Genomic DNA, 19,902 nt, shown 5'->3' on the forward strand with positions numbered 1-19,902 from the left:
GGTGGGCTCGACCTGCCTGCGGAACATTTAAATCAGGGGCCCGGGACTTAGAAATACCATTTAGAGATTGTATATCAACAAGCACACTCCACCAACAACAGAATAATTACATCCGTTCTCTTCCAAAAGGTCACACTAGCTTGCGCAAAGCCATCAGACAGTGATGTTTGCTGATTAAACTCTGGTTCCATTGCAACAAGTTGCACACTCAGACCTGCTGCCCTTTGTCTAATATCTCAGCCTGGGTTGGACCCACCAGTAGACCCTCCACCCCCAGGGGCCCCAGCCCAAATACAACTAACCCAAGTGGGATATAGACTCACCCAGCCACATTGCCTGGCCTCCCCCACTGATTTTAAATAAAAGTGAAGTTTGGGTCCTTTCTAGACTGAGTGGACACAGTTCCAGGTTCACATCAGACCCTGGGGGCTGCAATGCCAAGAGTCAGTCCTGTAACCCTGTATGCCAACTATTTACATCCTTCCCATCAACACCTTGACCCACATGAGCACTTGTTTTCCCCAACAGCAGGTGGAAAATTTAGAAACTCACAAATAACCTAACCTCCCACCTTCAGACACTAAAAAAAGGAAGCTTATTAGCCCTCAAGCAAGCAGGAAAAAGGACAGCCCAAAGATTAAAGCAGAGATAAACAGAAAATAGTAATACAGGAAATCAATGAAGCCAAAAGCTGGTTCTTTGAAAGGACCAATAAATTTGACAAAGTTGAAGGCTCACACTTCCTGATTCCAAAACTAATTACAAAGCTACAGTCATAAAAACAGTGTGGTACTGATATAAAGACAGGTATATAAGTCAGTGGAAAAGAAGAAAAGGCCTAGAAATGAAGAAATGAATTCTTGCATATACAGCCAAGGGATCTTTGACTTGGAAGCCATAACCATTCAATAGGAAAGGAACAATCTTTTTGACAAATGGTGCTGGGAAGACTGGATGTCCACATATGAAAGAATGAAGTACCCATAGCTAATGTCATAGGTAAAAATTAACTCAAAATGGATCAAAGACCTAAATATCAGACCAAAAAATCTTAGAAGAAAACTTACTGCAAAAGCTTCAAGACAATGAATTTGCAGTGGTTTCCTAGATATGGTACCAAACACATAGGCAGCAAAAGAAAAACCAGAGACATTGGGCCTCATGAAAATTGCCATGTCTTGTGCATTAAAAGGCACTATCGACAGAGTAAAAAGGCAACCCACCGAATGGGGGGATCAACTTGTAAATTGTGCATCTCCTCTAACAAGGGATTAACATCCAGAATATATAAAATTATAAAACTCAGCAATAAAAAACAAACCACATGATTTAAAAATGGGCAAAGAACTTGAACTGACATTTCTTCAAAGAAAATCCACAAATGAACAATAAGTGCATGTTCAACATCATTCATCATCAGCGAAATGCAAATACAATAAGATCTCACCTCACCCTTGTCAGGATGGCTAACTACCCAAAAAAGCAGAAAACAAGTGTTGGCAAGAATGAGGAGAAACTGGAAGCACTGTGTATGCTCAGTGAGAATATAAAATGGTGTGGCCGCTGTAAACTGATGGTTTGTAAAAAAAAAAAAAAAAAAAAAAAAAAAAGTTAATGAATTATATGACTCAGCAATTCTGCTTCTATGTGGATACCTGAAAAATTGATAGCAGAGTCTCGAAGAGATATCTGTATATTGTGTTAGTAGCAGCATTTTGGGGACATCTGGGTGGCTCAGTGGTTGAGCTTCTGCCTTTGGCTCAGGTCATGATCCTGGGGTCCTAGGATCAAGTCCCACATCAGGCTCCCTGCAGGAAGCCTGCTTCTTCCTCTGCCTATGTCTCTGCTTCTCTCTGTGTGTCTCTCATGAATGAATGAATGAATGAATAAAGAAAGAAAGAAAGAAAGAAAGAAAGAAACAAACAAACAAACAAACAAACAAACAAAGAAAATCTTTTTAAAAAATAGCAGCACTTTCCACAATAGTTAAAATGTGGAAGCAGCATAAGTGTCCATCAACTAATGAATGGGGAAGCAAAATGTGGTCCACCCATACAATGCAACTATATGCATTCTTGAAAAGGAAGGAGATCTGACACCTGCTACAGTGAGGATGAACCCTAAGGACACTATGCTGAGTGATACAAGCCAGTCACACAAGGACAAATACTATGTGATTCCACTAACGTGAGGTCTTTCAAGGAGTCACATTCATAGAGATGGAGAGTAGAATGGTGGCTGCCAGGGGCTGGGGGTGGAGGGGACAGAGAGTTATTTAATGAGTTTTGCAAGAAGAGAAGTGTTCTGGAGATGCATGGTGGGGACAGCCATATAATTTTGTGCACACATTCAGTACCACTGGACTATGCAGTTAAAACTGGTTTTGGTGGTCAACTTTATGTTATACGTATTTTACCATAATAAAGAAAATTTTTGAAAAGAAGGAAGAAAAAAATTGACAAAGGATTTGAATAGACATTTCTCCAAAGAAGATACATGAAAAGCCAATAAGCACAGGAAAAGAAGCTTGACATTATTAGTCATCAGGGAAACGCAGGTCAAAATCACAATGGCGTACGGCTTCACACCCACGAGGGTGGCTAGAATCAAAACGCTGGATAATGACAAGGGTAGGAGCAGGTGTAGAGAAATGAGAGCCTTCACACACTGAAAGTCAGAATATCAAAAGGAGCAGCTGCTTTGAAAAACCGCGTGATGGTTCCTCAAGTGACAGATTACAGAGTCACCACATGACCCAACAAATCCACTCTGAGGCAAACGGATACATACGTTCCGAGAGAAATGGACACATACGTCCATGCAGAAATCGGACATCATGTTTGCAGCACCATTGTTCATAATACAAATGCCCATCAGCAGACCTGCCACAAGACAGACCGTGGCACTGTCTGTAAGTGGAGCATGAGTTGGCTATGAAGGAAGGAAGGATGTGCTATGCTACAACTGGATGAAAACACTGCACTCAGTAAAAGAGGTCAGTCACAAAAATCTATGTATTTATGTGATTCTGTGCAGAGGGAGAACCCAGGGGTCTGTGGGATTAGGGCATGGGAGGCTGGCGAGGTGATGGGTGAACGCTACGGCATTCATCTTGGAGATGATGAGCATGTTCCAAGTTGACTGTGGTAATGGATGCTCCCACCTGCGAATGTTCTAGAGCACTCTGAGTGCTCCACGTGAAATGAGTATGAATATACAGTATAGCCCAATAAGGCTGTTTTTAAAGATTCTGTGTCCAACAGTTTATAGAAAATCCAGGGAGAGGGGGTCAGAGAAGAAGTGAAATGAAGCCCCAGGGACACAGCAACCCAAATCATAATGTGGGATAATTCTACAAATAAGTATCTCATCGCTCAAACAGGGGAAATAGAACAAGATGTACCACGTGGACCCTGTTTGAATTCTGATTCCAACACACGTACTATACAAAGACCATCTTTGGGATAATCAGAGAAATCTGAATACGTTAAGTAACTAAATTTAGTTTTGTCGGCTATAACAATGCTGTTGTATGACTGCGGCTTAAACGTCCTGATTGGTGGAGATCACGCTGAAGTATTCACAGGAGGATCGGCTCGGTGCCTGGAGATGCTATCATGTGCTTCCGAAAGCTCCTCCCTCCCTATGCTCCCCATTCCCGCTCTTTCCTGAATGAACAATCAGTCCAAAGGCTGAGGGAGACAGGCTGGGGGCAGCCCCGCTGGTCCCCCCATGGGAGACCTGAGTCCAGGATGAGTCAGGAGGGCACCACAGGGCAGGTGTGGGGTGCCAGGTGGGGGTGGGCACCTGCGTGGGCATCAGGGCTGGGGCAGGGTGGTCTGAGCATGCTCCGGGGGACAGGGAGCCCAGGAAGAACCCTGGGCTGAGAAGCTGGCGCTTCCACAGGGTCAGGGTGACGTCCACCAGGGGAGAGACAGAGGCTGTGGCGAGGTGTATTAACTCACATAGGTGAGTTAACCAAAGAGGTGAAAATACGGAGGCTAAGAGGTCAGGCTTCTCATTGCTGGAGAAGAGTCACAAATGTAGAAAAAGAGGGGTGTGGGTGGCTCAGCGGTGGAGCGCCGCCTTCAGCCCAGGGCGTGATCCTGGAGTCCCGGGATCGAGTCCCACGTCGGGCTCCCTGCACGGAGCCTGCTTCTCTCTCTGCCTGTGTCTCTGCCTCTCTCTCTCTCTCTCTCTCTATGTCTCTCATGAATAAATAAATAAAATCTTTAAAAAAATCTTTAACAAATGTACAAAAAGAAAAAAGTGGGACGAACTCTGGTATCAGACTGGAATTGAAAGAATTATTGTGAGCGTAGGATTTCTAACACATGCAGACACAGAAATGGCCACAGATGAGCACAAGAGCAGGCGTCTACAGCAATATGTCCATCTCGAGGTGCAGGAGCAAACACACTCCACGTGCACATCTTGGTCCCCCCGGGAAAAAGAACTAGGCCACGGTTCCTTCTGAGAAGTGGCCGATCATGGGATGGCAGCAGGGGACCACGATCACATCATCCTGTCATGTGCTTGGAGGAAAAAGGTGCAAAAGAATGAGGACACATCAGAAACCGAAACCCGCTCACAGGAGCACGGACGCAAATGAAGCAGCCGGTGATAACCCAGTGAGCAGCACTGGTGAAGACAAATTCATGAACAGGTTGAAAGTTTGGCTGGGAAGGGGGGATTTACGTAGTTTCGAGGTGCCTTCCCTCAAATATTTAATAATGACAGGGGAAGGGGAGAGTGTGCAGGGGAGAAGCCAGCCCCTCGCCCCCCATCCCCCCATCCAGCACCCGAGGGAGCACTTGCCAGCACCACTTCCAGCGAGTGGGGCCAGCGACACACATGCTGCAGTGCCTCTGTGACCCTGACGCCCTAACATACAACCTGACCCCAGCTGCAGGGGAGCATCAGAAAATAGAACTGAGGAGGGGGCCAGGGTGAGGGACCTGAAGACACGGGACAGCCCCGAGCAGGGCGGGATTCTGAACGGATCCTCCTGGTCAAGGCGTTCCTGGCGCAGCCACTGGGCAAGAAGGGGGCCTGCGGGAGCAGGTGGCCGGGGCGCATTTGAGGGGCAGGGGAGGAAGACCCGGTCCCGGTGGCTGCACAGGACACTCGAGGGCACGACACTCACACTCTAGTGCCCAGAGTGATGGAGACTTTGAGCAAGGCATTCTCGAGTCACGCCGAAGAAGGTTGTACTTTCCCTTCAGAAGATATCCCCCCTTGGAAGACAAACCACAAGAGACTCCCGACTCTGAGAAACAAAGGGCTGCAGGGGAGGTGGGTGCGGGGATGCGGTGACTGGGTGATGGGCATTCAGGAGGAGGGCACGTGATGAGATGAGCACTAGTTGTTATATGATATGTTGGCAAATTGAAGTTAAATAAAAGAAAATAAAATAATAAAAGAAAATATCCCCCCTCAAAAGGGATGGGGTGAAGCGAGATCAGAACAATACTGGTAAGTTTTGCAGCAAATGGTAGGTACATGGAAATGCATGACTCTACTGCGTCTGCTTCTGTGCATTCCAGCAATGCTGACAGCACGGGGAGCGGGGGCAGGTGAGAGGGAAGGGACCCATGCTGCCGGAGCAGCACGGGCCTGCGATCTTTACAGGTGCAGACATGACCTGGCAAAATGGGAACACTTGTCAAAAACTGAAAAACGGGCTAACCGTTAGTCTTCAGAGGAAACATAAGAAATGACCCCGTAATATATGAAGCCAGTCAAAAAGCAGTTTGAGCACCAGAACAGCACCCCAGAACAGAGCCCAGCAATGCCTGCTCCTCAGCATTGGGACTGGGTAAGGGGCTCCAGGGCTGTCCCTTCACAAAGCCTCCCGAACACCTGGCAGCACAATTACACTTTGCAGGTGTTATGTTGATAAAAAGTTAAGACAAGGTGGCCCCAGGCCCCAGCCACCCTTGCAGTCAGGTCCCCGTGAGCCCAGGCGTCCCCGACGAGGCCACTGGTAGCCCTGCTCTCTCCATCCCTGTCCTCTCCTTGGAACCCCCAGGCTGGCAAGGCAGGCCGGGGACACAGAGGTCCCACTGGGGACCCGAGGCCCCCAACCAAGGACCCAAGGGGCAGGAGAGCCTCCCAACACACAGCCGCGTGGGTGAGTGGGGGCTGCAGCCCCCTTGGCTCAAACCAGTGAGACTTTCCATTTCATTTGCTGGTTCAGCACAGCCTAGCCTGCCTGAGACAAAGGGAATTTTAAAATAACAAGGCTTTTTAAAGTGGAGAGATGGGGGTGGCATTTGTTTTCTTAATTACTGTCAGCATAAAATAAAATCCTAATAAATGTAGGGTATTGGACAGTTGCCCGAATGCAAAGCTCAGCTTGCGCTTTCACGTGTGCCACGCCCCGGGACCACGTTGGGGAAGCCCACGGAACACCAGCCCTGGGGCAGGTGTGCCAGCTGCCCACCCAAACCCAAGCAGGTGCCCGCCCCCCACTCTGCTGACCCTTCTGGCCAAAGGGATGAATCCAGGACAGGAGCCTCGGAGAGGACTTTAGACTCCAGAGGGTTGAGTAAGTGATGGAGAAGATGTTGCAGAGAAAACTCCAGACTCCATCTCCGGAGCTGCTCCTGCAGAGCCTGGCGCCAGCATCAGCCTAGCAGCTGCCACACCCCTGCCTGGGGACTCAGGAGCCCCGCCACAGCCCTCCCCATCCCCCAAGACCCCAGCGACCCCAGGAGCCCCCATCCTGCTCCATCCGTGTGCAGTGGGAAGGCGCACAGGTTGGTACACTCTGCAGTAAATTTAGACTCAGAACTGTTCTGCATCCTTATTTCTCTGAGTAATCTGCTCTGCCAAGTTTCCCCCTTTATAGTCAGGGACCAACCAATTACCATGAAAATCAGATGAATAAATATTGAAGAGAATGTGTTCATCGTCTATTTTGGTGTCCTAACAGCAAGGAAGCGACATTACATTTGTGATTAAGTCTTTCTCGGCTGAAGCTCCCCTTCACTGGATCAATTAAACAAGATCCGTGGACCCAGAAGAAAGCCTCCCCAAAGGACTGTTATTAGTAGGTGTGACTTACAGATTTTCTCAGCGGCCCCACAAATTTCTCCTCTGAAATTAAAGCCGCGTCGACAACACAGCCTGGGGTTGCGGTATAAACACCTGGTGCAAGCACACAAGCACCACCTGGCTCCCCCCACCCCATCCTCTGCACTATCCTGCCTCCTGTGTGTCAGTGGATATTAATAGTCATACTTGTCTTTCCTTAATCATCCTTTGGTCCATAAAGACTGAGTAAATAAACTATTAGCTGTCTTCACTCTATGAGATGGTATAAGTTAGGTAAATTGTGAATTTCTCATGTTAAAAAAAAATACGTAAAGGTACCTGGATGGCTCAGTCAGTGAAGCATCTGCCTTCAGCTCAGGTCATGATTCTGGGGTCCTGGGATCGAGCTCCATGTCAGGCTCCCTGCTCAGCTGGCGGGGAGTCTGCTTCTCCTTCTGCCCCTCCCCCTGCTAGTGCTTTCTCTCTTTCTCAAATAAAATCTTTAAAAAAAAATACCTGAAAGTTTCAACTAAAATCTTTATATTCTCACAGAATTGCTTGGGTATCTTCTTTCAGAGAACAGAGATGAATTAGTAGCAGCCCTTGCCCATGGAAACCGCTCTGCACAGGTTCTGTTCAGGAAAGCTTATCTGTGATGACACACCTGCCAGTAGCACCTGCTTAGCACCACGTGGCCTTTGGGCGCTCAGCTCCGAAAAAGCCCGACGTCCACCTGTGCCTTCACCTGCTCCATGCATGTCGAACACCCACCACATGCCTGGCACTGTTCTAGGTGCGGGCATGACACAATGATAGTCTAGTGGGGGAATCAACTGATAAGCAGGTTAACAAATAAATGAGTGCTTGTTTGTGATAAGGGCTTTCGGGTCAAGATAAATCACAGTGCAGGAATAGGGGCTCTCTGGAGGATCCTATGTGAGATACCACGGGACGGAATCCTTCTCTGTAAGACATGAACATAACCCTATACTGTTGACACCCCAACCAGATGAGTAACACAAGCAAAAGGCAGCAAAGACGATGACACTCGACCTCACTTAGGACCAAGAAGGGCTAATGCCAGGATGGAGCATCTGAAAGACCTGCCTGTGCAAATCCCCACGTCCACAGACCTGGGGTAAGACCACGTTATTATTACGTTATTTCAGACGATGCCAAAGAAGCATTTGACAAATGTCCATGACAGGAGTAATTTGGTGATTAATACGTACAAATTCCACACCAGCACACATCGTGTCTTGTAACTGGTTCACGGACGTCGCCCTGGTGTCGCCTGGATTTGGTAGCTATGATGTGTACAGTTGTTGAGTGAGTGAATGAGTGAGGGAGTGACATCCTTTGGGCTGATGAAGACAATCTACCAAAAGCTTATATCATCCTTCATGGAACAAAGCCTCCAACAAGCCCCTCCCAGGCCGGGAACACTACCAAGGCGCCCTCTCCAGGTCAATGCCCAGGGGCACCTGGTGAGCATGGTTGGGGAGAGAGCATCCTGCAGGCTGGGGCCCTGGAAGGCAGGGCACACAGCTATTGGTGTTTGCCACAGCCTGGCCGCTGTTCCAGAAAAACTGCTGCAGTCAGCGAGATTTCTGGGCACAAGATCACACCATATTCCTCTCCTGGAAGGATTCACTCTTGAGAAAACGTAGCCTAAATGACAACACACCACTTAAAACAAGAATTAAAACCAGACTCTTCTAGGAAGTAACCAAACAAAGAAGCACAACTTTCTGGAGAAAATGTTTAAATACTAACAAGGGACATCTTAACATTAAATAAGTAGAAACTTGGGCCACGTTCATGGATGTGATGATTTGATGCTGAAGAACAGTCAGCGCTCCCTGAAATTCAGCTGTAAGTGCAATGCCAGTCCCACCAAAATCATGCACTTTCGGAGCCTGGATAAATTGACTCTAAAACCAGAATGAAGAGGAATAAAGGCCTGAGAACAGCTGAGATAGAGAATGCAAAAAGGAGTTTCAAGAAGGACTCACACCACCAGATGTTAAGACTATGCCAAAGCCATAATGACTGAACAGTCGGTAATCATACCAAGATAGAACAGTCACCTGAACAGAACAGGGGGGACGCTCGAGACACTGCGGGACATCAGAGGGCCGAGTGAGCCGTACAAGCCAACACTGGCTCACTGCCTACAGATTTAAAGGATGCTGGCTTCCTGTCTTATGTGATCACCACAGGACCTCTAGTCAGAATCAAAATGTAAATGTGAAAAATAAAGCTCTCAAAGCCAAGCTGAGAAAATATAGAAATATAGAAGAGATCCTCTAAGAGATCCTCTAAGACAAGACCGTAAACTTTGCAAACGGTAAACTTGTGTTCAGTGGAGAACATCATGCACCAAACGACAAGCTACTTGAAAGTCACGGGCTACAGGAGAGTTCATACGGAAATTTTACAGCTGAGAAACTCAACACTCGAGCCCAGAGTGAGGATCAGCAGAGAAAAGTGGGGGAAAGGCAGGAATATGATGTTCACAGGAGGAACCCGTGGGTGCCGGGAAAGGATGGCACAGTGTGAGCCCCGAGACATGCTTTCCTTCTCACCTGCACCCTCCACCCAAGATTTGCCACGTTGGGAGGACGATAGTGAGGAGGAGGAGGAGGAAGGAGCCCTGGCGCCCAGCTGCCTCGCCTCCAGTAGTCCAGCCATTCTGGAAGCAGATGTAAGCCCCTGGTGACACTAGATGTAGGCATCTCCTGTGACCAAGAACCACAGGCCTGGGATTAGCCCCAGAGAGATCATCGTGGGGAAACACGTAGGAGGCTATGCCTTCACCTCTTCATCAGAGACTTCCATGGGGGTCATGTGGCCGCAGACGGGGGACATGTGGCAGCCCCCAACCCAAGTGATGCTTCTGGGTACAGAAGACACCACAGACAGATCTCAGAAATATGTGCAGAGGGAAAAATGAAAGAAACGAAATGGGATTTGAGGGGCAGTATCATGTTTGCAAATTTCTAAAAGTCACAAACACACAGTATGTATTTTCCCCCATGTACATATGTGGGAATAATCCACATGACCAAAGAAGGTGGGTTAGAAGGATCTACATGACGTTCCCAGGGACTGTTGGTCCAGGTGGAGGGGAGAGGAGGCACAGAGCCCAGGTGCAGACACCTGAAACAATAAATCATGTCAGGTCCCCCCCTCATCCCCCACTCCTACCCCAACCACCAAGTCCAACTGAAGACAGAGGCTTCATCCCTACGCATCAATCAGGACAGGCAACACTCTTAGCTACTATTCGATAACTCTAACTGGGTCTTTGTTTTCACTGGATAAGGTTTTAAACAACAATCTTGGAATTTATTTAACGGTTCGGTTAATATCATTATATCTGTTGAACTTAGCTATTCTTGGACAGTGCCAAGATCAAGCCGAATCTATTTATTGACTGGAAGGTGGGAAATCAGGCAAACCCACAGAGCTCTTCAGACCTGACTGCGCTGCCAGAAAAAGCCAAACCCACTGTCACAAAGTGTGATTGTCCAGAGCCAGAAAGCAAGAGGCTAATTAATGGGGGCTTCATGTCCTGCTTCATCACAGCTTACACCCTAGGAGCATAAACTCCATGACTCAGCTTTTAGAGATGCTTGAGGTACATACTGAAAGCCCAGGAGCCCTGCCCTTGTGTGTCCACTGTGAATCTATGGGCCCAGAAAACTTTCTCAGTGCTGCTATTTATTTATTGTAAAGGACATCGGCATCAAAGCTTTCACCCAAGGCCCCTTGTGATTTTGCAGCACGAGCCTGGTACTGGCCTGATGGCACGGGCCCTCTGTGCCAGGGCTCCTGGGTCCCGGATGAGTGGCCACCAGGACCTCAGCAGGCACGTGTGAGTAGTGGAGGGAAAGCGTGGTCACCCAGCACACAGACCAGGGGGGACCATTCCGAGGAGGCGGGTCCCGTCCTGCCCCGTGCTCACCGTGCCTTCCGGGTCCACCAGCAGCAGGTGCTTGGCCTGGCCGTTGTGCATGCCTGTGAGGACGAAGGAGCCCGGGTTGGTGGCGCTCTTCCTGACCAGGAAGTCCCCATCGTTCTTCAGCAGCCCCTCGGCCTCCTTCCGGCTCATCTCCCCTTGGTACCAAGGCTCCCCTTCCAGCTCTTCCAGCATTTTGGCATCTGGGGCTCTGGGAGTGACGGGGCTGATGCACTCCACGGAGGCTGCTTTGCTCAGCACAGGCCCCAAGGACTGGTTCCTGAGAGCATCTTCAAAAGGTTCTGTCAACAACAATTGCCAAAAACAAGTGATCCCCAAGAAGAGCAAATGACAAAATGCACAATGGGATTGATGGAAATGCCAAGGCAACTTCCACCAGAGACAAACCTACAGAAAAACGACTGGCTGGTAATACTAACTGCAGCCCAAACCTTGGCATGACTTTCTGACGAGTCTGCTTTCCCAAGACAGCTGGGCGCTGTGCGTCGTGCCAAGGATTTGAGCACACCCTTTGTCTAGCCAGTTAGAATGACCTCACTTTGGCATGCTGTGCGAGGCCGGGCATATTACACACCATCTACTTTTTCTGGAACATCAACTAGCCTTTTAATAAATCTGTTTTCTTCTGAATGAAAATTTGCCAATGCCAACAGAAATACACAAAGAAAAAAGATAATCTACAAAGTTAGATTTAGTGCAAAACCTATACCCAACCCAGCAGATGTTTGTTTCAAAATTCTTGCATCAGACAAATTTTTAAAGGAGAAGAAAACTGACATTTATGGGGTGCCCTCTGTGTGACTTGCCCTGGATTAGGAGCACTACCTCCCCTTGTCTTCTCTTGTGTCTCTGTGGAAAAACGCTCCCGTGTGACTCTCTGTGGTGGAGCTCATATGACAGCACAGCCTTCAGGACACACTTCCCAGCGCGGGTGCAGCCCACAGCAAGTCTGCTGCTCTAACAGCAAAAGTCTGCAGCAGCACAGGAAGTCCCTGGGGACATCTGATTAAACCTCAGCTGTCCATTTTCAAATGAGGCAATATGTACAAAGGCACTCGAAAAGCACACGGTGCCACACAGCGTAAGGTGTGATGATGACTACATGGGACCCTGCTGCCAAAGCAGCACAATGCAAGCACCCCGAGAACAGGAACAGTTCTCTCCTGGGCACAGCTATGTCCCCAGAGTCCAACACTGTTCCTGGGACATGTCCATCCCTACAAATATTCAACAAATGCTATAGAATCAGACCAATTATTAGAGGATGGGAAGGAGTGAGGTGAAAAAATGAAACCCAAATCAGGGATTTTGGTATTTGTTCAATTGTTCACAGATCTGGGAATAAAAGCAGGTTAAAATTATTGCCTAAAATGGGTTTTTTTTTGTCCTATTTTTTCCTGGTTACCTGGAGTAATTGAAAAGTTGTATACCATTTCTACACCATCACCAGCAACATCACTATCAAGACCATTGCTACTGTCACCATCATCGTCACCATCACCACCATCATAACCACCACCATCACCACCATCATGACCACCACGACCACCATCACCATCACCTCTCCGCCATCATCAGCATCACCACCACCATTACCACCATCATCACCATCACCACCATAATCATCATCACATCACCATCATCACCACCATCACCCTCATCATCACTATCATCACCACCACCACCATCGTCATCATGACCATCATCACCATCACCACCATAATCATCATCACCATCACCCTCATCATTATCATCACCCCCATCATCACTACCACCATTACCACCATCACCACCATCACCAACATCACCATCACTACCATAATCATCACATCACCATCACCATCATCCTCATCAACCCTATCATCACCCTCATCATCCCTACCACCATCACCACCATCATCACTCTCATGGTCCAAAATAAACAGCATAGAGTTGCTTAATTTTTTTGCCAGACTTTTCAAAAGAAACTAGCATCTCCAGGGCCCTCACTTCCTCTTGTCTCCCCTTCTCTGGTTTGGGAGAAGGTACAGAACTTGATGGATGACAAAGAGTGGTTCTGCTTCTCATTTTTCCCATCTGAAACCCTCATCTTACTTACCTTTCCTCAGGCTCTGGGTCCAGGAGCCACTGGTAAATTGACTAAATCAAACAGTGAAAACTGACCATAAATACAAGTACTAAGCTGCAGTTGGGAGCCACTACTCTGTCTGAGTCTTGGGAAAGTTGCTTCATACTTCTGAGGCTGTACCCACATTTTTTCAGAAAACAAATTTGATGAGATGACCATTAAGGTGCCTCCAAGCCCTGAGAGTCCCCAGTTCTTCTGATTTTTGCAAGTCCGAATGGAAGTCTACTGTGTGGGAAACCCAAGTGCAGAGGAGGAAGACTTTGGTAGTCAGAAGGCCACCCGATCAAAGCGGCACTCAAGTCCATCATTCACTCACAACACCAGGGAGAGCGCATGTCATGACAACAAAGCTGCGGTGACCAGGGCCAAAGTGATGCAGCATCTAGGACCTGCGTGTTCTCCTCTGTAACACAGTGACAAAAATGGTAGCTACCTGCAGGACTGCTGCAAAAATTAAATGAAATAATGAATGCCTGGCACATGATAGAACCTTGTTAAATCCGGGATCCCTGGGTGGCTCAGCAGTTTAACTCCTCCCTTCAGCCCAGGGTGTGATCCTGGAGTCCCAGGATCAAGTCCCACATCAGGCTCCCTGCATGGAGCTGGCTTCTCCCTCTGTCTGTGTCTCTCTCTGCCTCTCTCTCTCTCTCTCTCTGTGTGTGTCTCTCATGAATAAATAAATAAAATCTTAAAAAAAAAAAAGAACCTTGTTAAATCCTAAGGAATTTCTTCAGCCTGTAAAATGCTCGAGGAACTGATGTGAAATATGGGGATGTACAGCTCAGGAAGCACTTTTAATATCCCATAGCAACAATTCCCACTCTCATCAGCCAGTTCCTGGATGGTTTACTTGTCCCAGCCTACACAACCCTCAGCAGGTACATGGCACACCTCATGATGCTGCTGAGGGGCTTCCCAGCACACTTCTTACCCTGTTTGGTTTTTTGCCAGGGCACCTGTTGCCAACTGCTAACATACACTGGTTATTTGAGCTCCAGGAGACTATCTTGCTTTCCTGCAGACCCCAGTAAGCAGAATAGTATCTGACCCACACTAGGTACTCCAGGGACAGGAATATGTGAGAGCGAGCACGTGTGTGCCCGCCAGAGGGTGTATCGCCCTTTCTTGCTCATGTATTGTCTTGCTCAACAGACTTGAGGGCTCTGTGAAGCATGCCTTTCACCGTGGCAGCCTTAGCAACTGATCCAGTATTTGGCACCTATCAGCCCACTAAGATTTAAGTGAATACACAAACCAGTGTTGTTTTGTGTGTATTATCATTTGTCCTGACACATGCGCAGATCTCCAGGAGGACAGTCATTCTAGAGAGAGGAGAAATGGCTCTGCTTCTAGATCTGAGAGGGGGTGCGATCCCAAAGCAGAGGGCAGCCAAGCTCAGAGCCTTGGAAAGCCCAATCACAACCCAGAAAAGTGCACAAAGGCATCCCTGTTCACCAAAACCCCGTTAGCAGAAAGCGTGCTAACTGCACAGATGTCAAGCGAAAGCAGGACAGAGAGCTCAGAGGAATGGCAACCCACTCATGTCGAAGAGGTCCTTCAGCGGGCTGCTCTCGGCGCTGCTGCCCGAGGCCGGCGTGGCCTGCACGGGGATGTGCTGGGCGTTCACGTAGGTGGGGGCTTCTCCGGGGGCCGCGGGCGCTCTCGCTTCCGGCGTGCTGTAGATGTCCAAGGACCCTGCAACAAGAAGGCGAGCCCTCTTTCCTCTTACAAAGAAAACTCTGGTCATTTGGGCACCATAGGTGAGCTGCCCCGCACCTCACAGAGACGTTCCTACGGGCCATCCATCAGGTAAGCCTCCGGCGGGTCCCCATCACCTACATGCCCCTCTTTGGACCCTGTCACCACTGCTCTGTGCTGGCCGGGACAGTCTCCCAGCCTTCATGCCCCCGGCTCTGCGCAGGAGGCCCAGGTGGGCATGTGATTGAGGACCCCTACCCCCAGGCAGTGCCTCCAGGGGACCTCTCAGCTGGGCCAAGAGCAAGCTGAGGCCAGCCCGGGGGTGAGGGCCCTGCCGTTGTCACCCAAGGGGTGAGGGTATTGGGTGATCACACCTGTTCAGGGCACAACGGGAGCCCTGTACCTGTCACACTGACACAGATATACCCTCAAGATCACCCTTCTGCGGGGCCATCTCTGGAGAGAAGTGCCTTTCACACCCTATGTGCAGCCCAGTCCTGTGGGCAAGAGGGCTTTCTAGGCTCCCCAGAGCCCATAGTGGGGCTTTCGGCAGCAAAACATGCATGAGAACGCAGGTGTCCTGGGAAAAGTCCTTAGTGAGGACCAGCAAAGTCAAGAACGGTCTCCACTCCTACTCCTGGACACCACTTCACGTGTCCTGAGTTACCTGTCCTGGCTCAGCCGTGGCCATTTGCAGCTCGTGTGTGTAGGTGCTGCAAACAAATCAGCCTGTAGGAAGGATTTTACAGACTAATTTTTTAAAAGGAGAAGATGAAAATCCCAGTGAACAGCTTTCCTGACAATGGCCCTTTCCCTCTCAGACCAGGGCAGGTGCGGAACTAGGGCAGGGGGCACACAGGCCACGAGGGTGCCGGGAGTTAGTTTTCAGTTAGGGATGATGGCTGCCGGCAAGTTAACAAAGGACATTCTTATTCAACAGAAGAAGATATTTATTGCTTTCAAATGAGAAGCAGAAGCTTGTTGAGGCACAGGAGCCCCAAGTTTCAGGCACGTGTCCGCCCTGGCGAGTCTTTATGTTGTCTGGTCTTGATCCGGCCAGGGTGGCTGGAACATACAACAAAAGACCTCATTTTTAAATGAACCTGACATTTTTCCAAAAAAGTCAATATCTAATGTAAATAACGTGTCTGTTAGGCCTTCGCAGTATTATGTGGTTAGGTACACATCTGTTATATGAATACATTTTAAGTGTTTGTAGAACAAAGATGGAAACATAGGAAAAACGTGCCCCCGGCAAAGTGATGATTCAGGTTTGCTGAGTCTGTCCTATTTTAGATGGAGCCGTGCGGTGGCCCAGGCCAGGCCCAACCCTGTGACAGCCCAGCACATCCGGGTCCCCCTGCAGCTGGGCAGGCAACACCTGAGATGGTCTCACCAGGGGGAAGTTCTAAAACCGTACTGTCATTTACTCCCCGGCACAAGCGGCCGTCAGGAAGGGGAAAGTCTCAACATCAAACCAAGAGATGGTTATATGTATATACAGGGACACGTGAGTCGGACATTAGGTCTTAATTCACTTGTCGCTCCTTCTCCATCAGACGCTGTGTAGTTAGTCACCAGGTCTCTGAGTTATTGAAAGAGCAAGAAGATGTTTGAGGGAGCAACACACTTAAAATTAGAAATGCAACTAATGGAGCACCTTGGTAGCTCAGGTCGTGATCCCGGGGTCCTGGGATGGAGTCCTACATGGGGCTCCCCACAGGGAACCTGCTTCTCCCTCTGCCTGTGTCTCTGCCTCTGTGTGTGTGTGTCTCTCATGAGTAAATAAATAAAAATCTTTTTTTTTCTAAAGAAAAGAAATGCAACTGACTTCTGTGCATTGATTTTTGTATCCTGCCACAAATTTGCTGTATGAGTTGCTGATTTGCCATGTGAGTTCTAGCAATCTTGGGGTGGAGTCTTTGGGGTTTTCCATATACCATATATCATGTCATCTGTGAAGAGGGAGAGTTTGACTTCTTCTTTGCTAATTTGAATGCCTTTTATTTCTTTTAATTGTCTGATTGCTGAGGCTAGGACTTCTAGTACTATGTTGAATAGCAGTGGTGAGAGTGGATGTCCCTGTCGTGTTCCTGATCTTAGGGGAAAGGCTCTCAGTTTTTCCCTATTGAGAATGATATTTGCTGTGGGCTTTTCGTAGATGGCTTTTATGATGTCGAGGTATGTTCTCTCCATCCCTACACTTTGAAGAGTTTTGATCAGGAAAGGATGCTGTATTTTGTCAAGTGCTTTCTCTGCATCAATTGAGAGGATGATATGTTTCTTATCTTTTCTTTTATTAATGTGATCTATCACATTGATGCATTTGCAAACAGCCAAACTGTGGAAGGAGCCAAGATGTCCATTGACAGATGAATGGATAAAGCAGACGTGGTCTATATACACAATGGACTATCACTCAGTCATCAGAAAGGATGAATATGTACCATTTACATTGATGTGGATGGAACTGAAGGGTATTATGCTGAGAGAAGTAAGTCAATAGAAGAAGGACAATCATCATATGGTCTCACTCATATGGGGAATATAAGAAATAGTGAAAAGGATTATAATGGAAAGGAGGGAAACTGAGTGGGGAAAAATTAGAGAGGGAGACAAACCATGAGAGACTTAACTCTACAGAACAAACTGAGGATTGTTGGAGGGAAGGTGCGTGGTGGGATGGGTAACTGGGTGACGGGCACTATGGAGGGCACATAATGTCATGAGTACTGGCTGTTACATGTTGGCAAACTGAATTTTAAAATCAATCAATCAATCAATCAATAAGACATTTAAAAATTGAATTAAAGTAAAAAAAAACCTTTAGGAATTCCTAGGTGGCTCAGTGGTTGAGCATCTGCCTTTGGTGTGATCCCCAGGTCCTGGGATCAAGTCCCTCATTGGGCTCCCCACAGGAAGCCTGCTTCTCCCTCTGCCTGTGTCTCTGCCTCTCTCTGTGTGTCTCTCATGAATAAATAAATAAAATATTTAAAAAATAAATAAAAAAAATTAAAAGAAACTTTTAAAGCACACACACCCCCGTGTGTATAGAAACAACTATCTGGGGAAGAAGACTTGGGTTAGCAGCTAGCTCCTAGCCCCGTGGGAACTGTTTCCAGGGTGGGCTGTGGGTCCGTGCTGGCCTCCCTGACAAGATGGACACGTGTCCTCTGAGAGCACCCAGGGCCCAGGGGGGTGGGGCCTCACAACCCCGGGGCCATCTCCAGAGCAGGTGGGCTCCGTCCCTCCTGAGGGTGACCCTGGATGGGGGTGTGACCAGGAAGGGAAAGCTACTGCCTGTTAGGAGCCCCGGGGCTCAGCTCCATTGCAGAGGTAGGGACAATCGAAAACACACTTCAGGGGCCCCCAGCCAGCACCTGTCTGAAGTAGGTGCAGTGCCTGTGGGGAGGTCAGCCCCTTGGCCCCCTGGCAGGCAGTCTCTCCTGCAGGAAGGATGTCCCCAGGGTGCATGCGAACAGGAAGTGCTGGGATCTAACACCTGCGTGTGGGTGAACTCCCCGCGGGGAGCACGCTGCTGCCGTGATTGGTTGTCTCCCACCTCACCTCGACACTCACCTTGCCGGACAGGTGTCTGCTGCCAGTCCTCGCCAAACGGGTCTCCTAAGTGTCTCCCCTGGTAGTAAGTTTGCTCTTTTCCTGCAAACTGTGGACACAGGTAAATACACAAAGAGAAGAAGCATCATCCTCCCTTTCCCCATCTCTAAAAGCCACGATGCAAGAGAAGGAACCCCTGTGGACTGCTGGTTCCTTTCCCAGTTACACCCATTTTTCCTTCATGCCTCACAGCTGGCATTAGGATTTGGGAAATAGGTTTGCATAGGTGCAAGGAATAAGATGCATCTCATCAAAACTATATATGCCCACTTTGTTTTCATTTTCTGCCACCAACCCTCCCTAAATTTGGGCGAAATTGGAGCTCTCTTAATGCAGCCTCATCACTTGCAAAGGAAATTTCAGCTGGGGTGGTTCTCTGGGTCAGAACATACCTCCCACAACCATTCACACCTGGGCAAGTCCACCCCGTCCATCTCCATGTCAGAGCTACTGACACTTGATTTCATTATTATTTTGCCACTTTTATTAATATCACTGTCAGTCACATAAAGTAGGTCACCTCAAAAAACTCTCTGTAACAAAATCCAGATACTGTAACTCTAAAAAGCAGCTGCCATACTGGCATGTTGAGTTGAAGGAAAAATCAGAAAAATGAGTAAAAAAGAAGGCTCATAAATTTCTCATCATTTTAAAGGCCCACATCCACTCTCTTTTCAGGGAATGCAAAGAGCCCCAGGCCTTTCAAAAGTCTTGAACTGGTTCTTCTCCTCATTAGGAGAAATTTAAATAGGATTTGTCCCAGGATGGAGAGGAGACCCCAGGACTCGTACCTCTGGAATCATAATATAGTTCCAAGACATTTGGTTAATGATGTTAAAACGAAAGCCTCCTGTACTTGTCTGTTTTGTGTCATCCAAGGGGAGAAAACAGGTGAGTTATTCTGTCAAAGGACTAGACACCAGCCTGCAAATGAAGTGGAAGAAAGTGGAAGGAATTAAAGCTCAGGAGACCACGACTTACCTGGGCTGTGTCAGGGGCATGGGGTCTGGCGTGCAGCCGCACATCCACGAAGCCCCCTGGAGGAGGTGTCTTGCTTGGGATGCTGTTGTAGTATGGGTGGTCTGATCCGTCCCCCTCCTCTTCTGTCCAAGGCTCGTCCAGACTCTGCATCCTGTTAGAAGAGGATTTTTCCAGAGCTTAAGCCAATAGTTGAGCTTGTCGTCAAAACCAACAAATCTGACGCTAGGACCTGCTACCCCAGAAAAGAGAGTCAGTCACTATCTCCTCACTATCTAGAGCCCAACACTGAAAAGTAGATGTATGGTTTGGCCAGATATTTCTACTTTATTAGCAGTTTCACCTTCTGGAAAATGTCCGTTAGATCTGAAACAGAGAACAACCCCTTTTACAAAAGTACATTTAATTAAGAAAGAAAGGATTTATATCTAAAGATAATGCGCATTCATTTTAATAT

The 19,902-nt window shown here is 48.1% G+C and overlaps 1 protein-coding gene across 1 annotated transcript in view; it reads right to left on the reverse strand.

Moving 5' to 3' along the window:
- The window catches only part of SHC3 (SHC adaptor protein 3), a 110,518-nt gene that overhangs the window by 10,962 nt on the left and 79,654 nt on the right, over positions 1 to 19,902 (reverse strand). The window contains exons 8-11 of the mRNA XM_072761158.1: positions 19,449 to 19,599; positions 18,429 to 18,516; positions 14,691 to 14,846; positions 11,009 to 11,304 (exon numbers count right to left, since the gene is read on the reverse strand). Coding sequence (XP_072617259.1) covers positions 11,009 to 11,304; positions 14,691 to 14,846; positions 18,429 to 18,516; positions 19,449 to 19,599 — 691 coding nt within the window. The remainder of the gene's footprint in view (positions 1 to 11,008; positions 11,305 to 14,690; positions 14,847 to 18,428; positions 18,517 to 19,448; positions 19,600 to 19,902) is intronic.

The sequence above is a fragment of the Vulpes vulpes genome, chromosome 1 (genome assembly GCF_048418805.1).
Source record: "Vulpes vulpes isolate BD-2025 chromosome 1, VulVul3, whole genome shotgun sequence".
NCBI lineage: Eukaryota > Metazoa > Chordata > Mammalia > Carnivora > Canidae > Vulpes > Vulpes vulpes.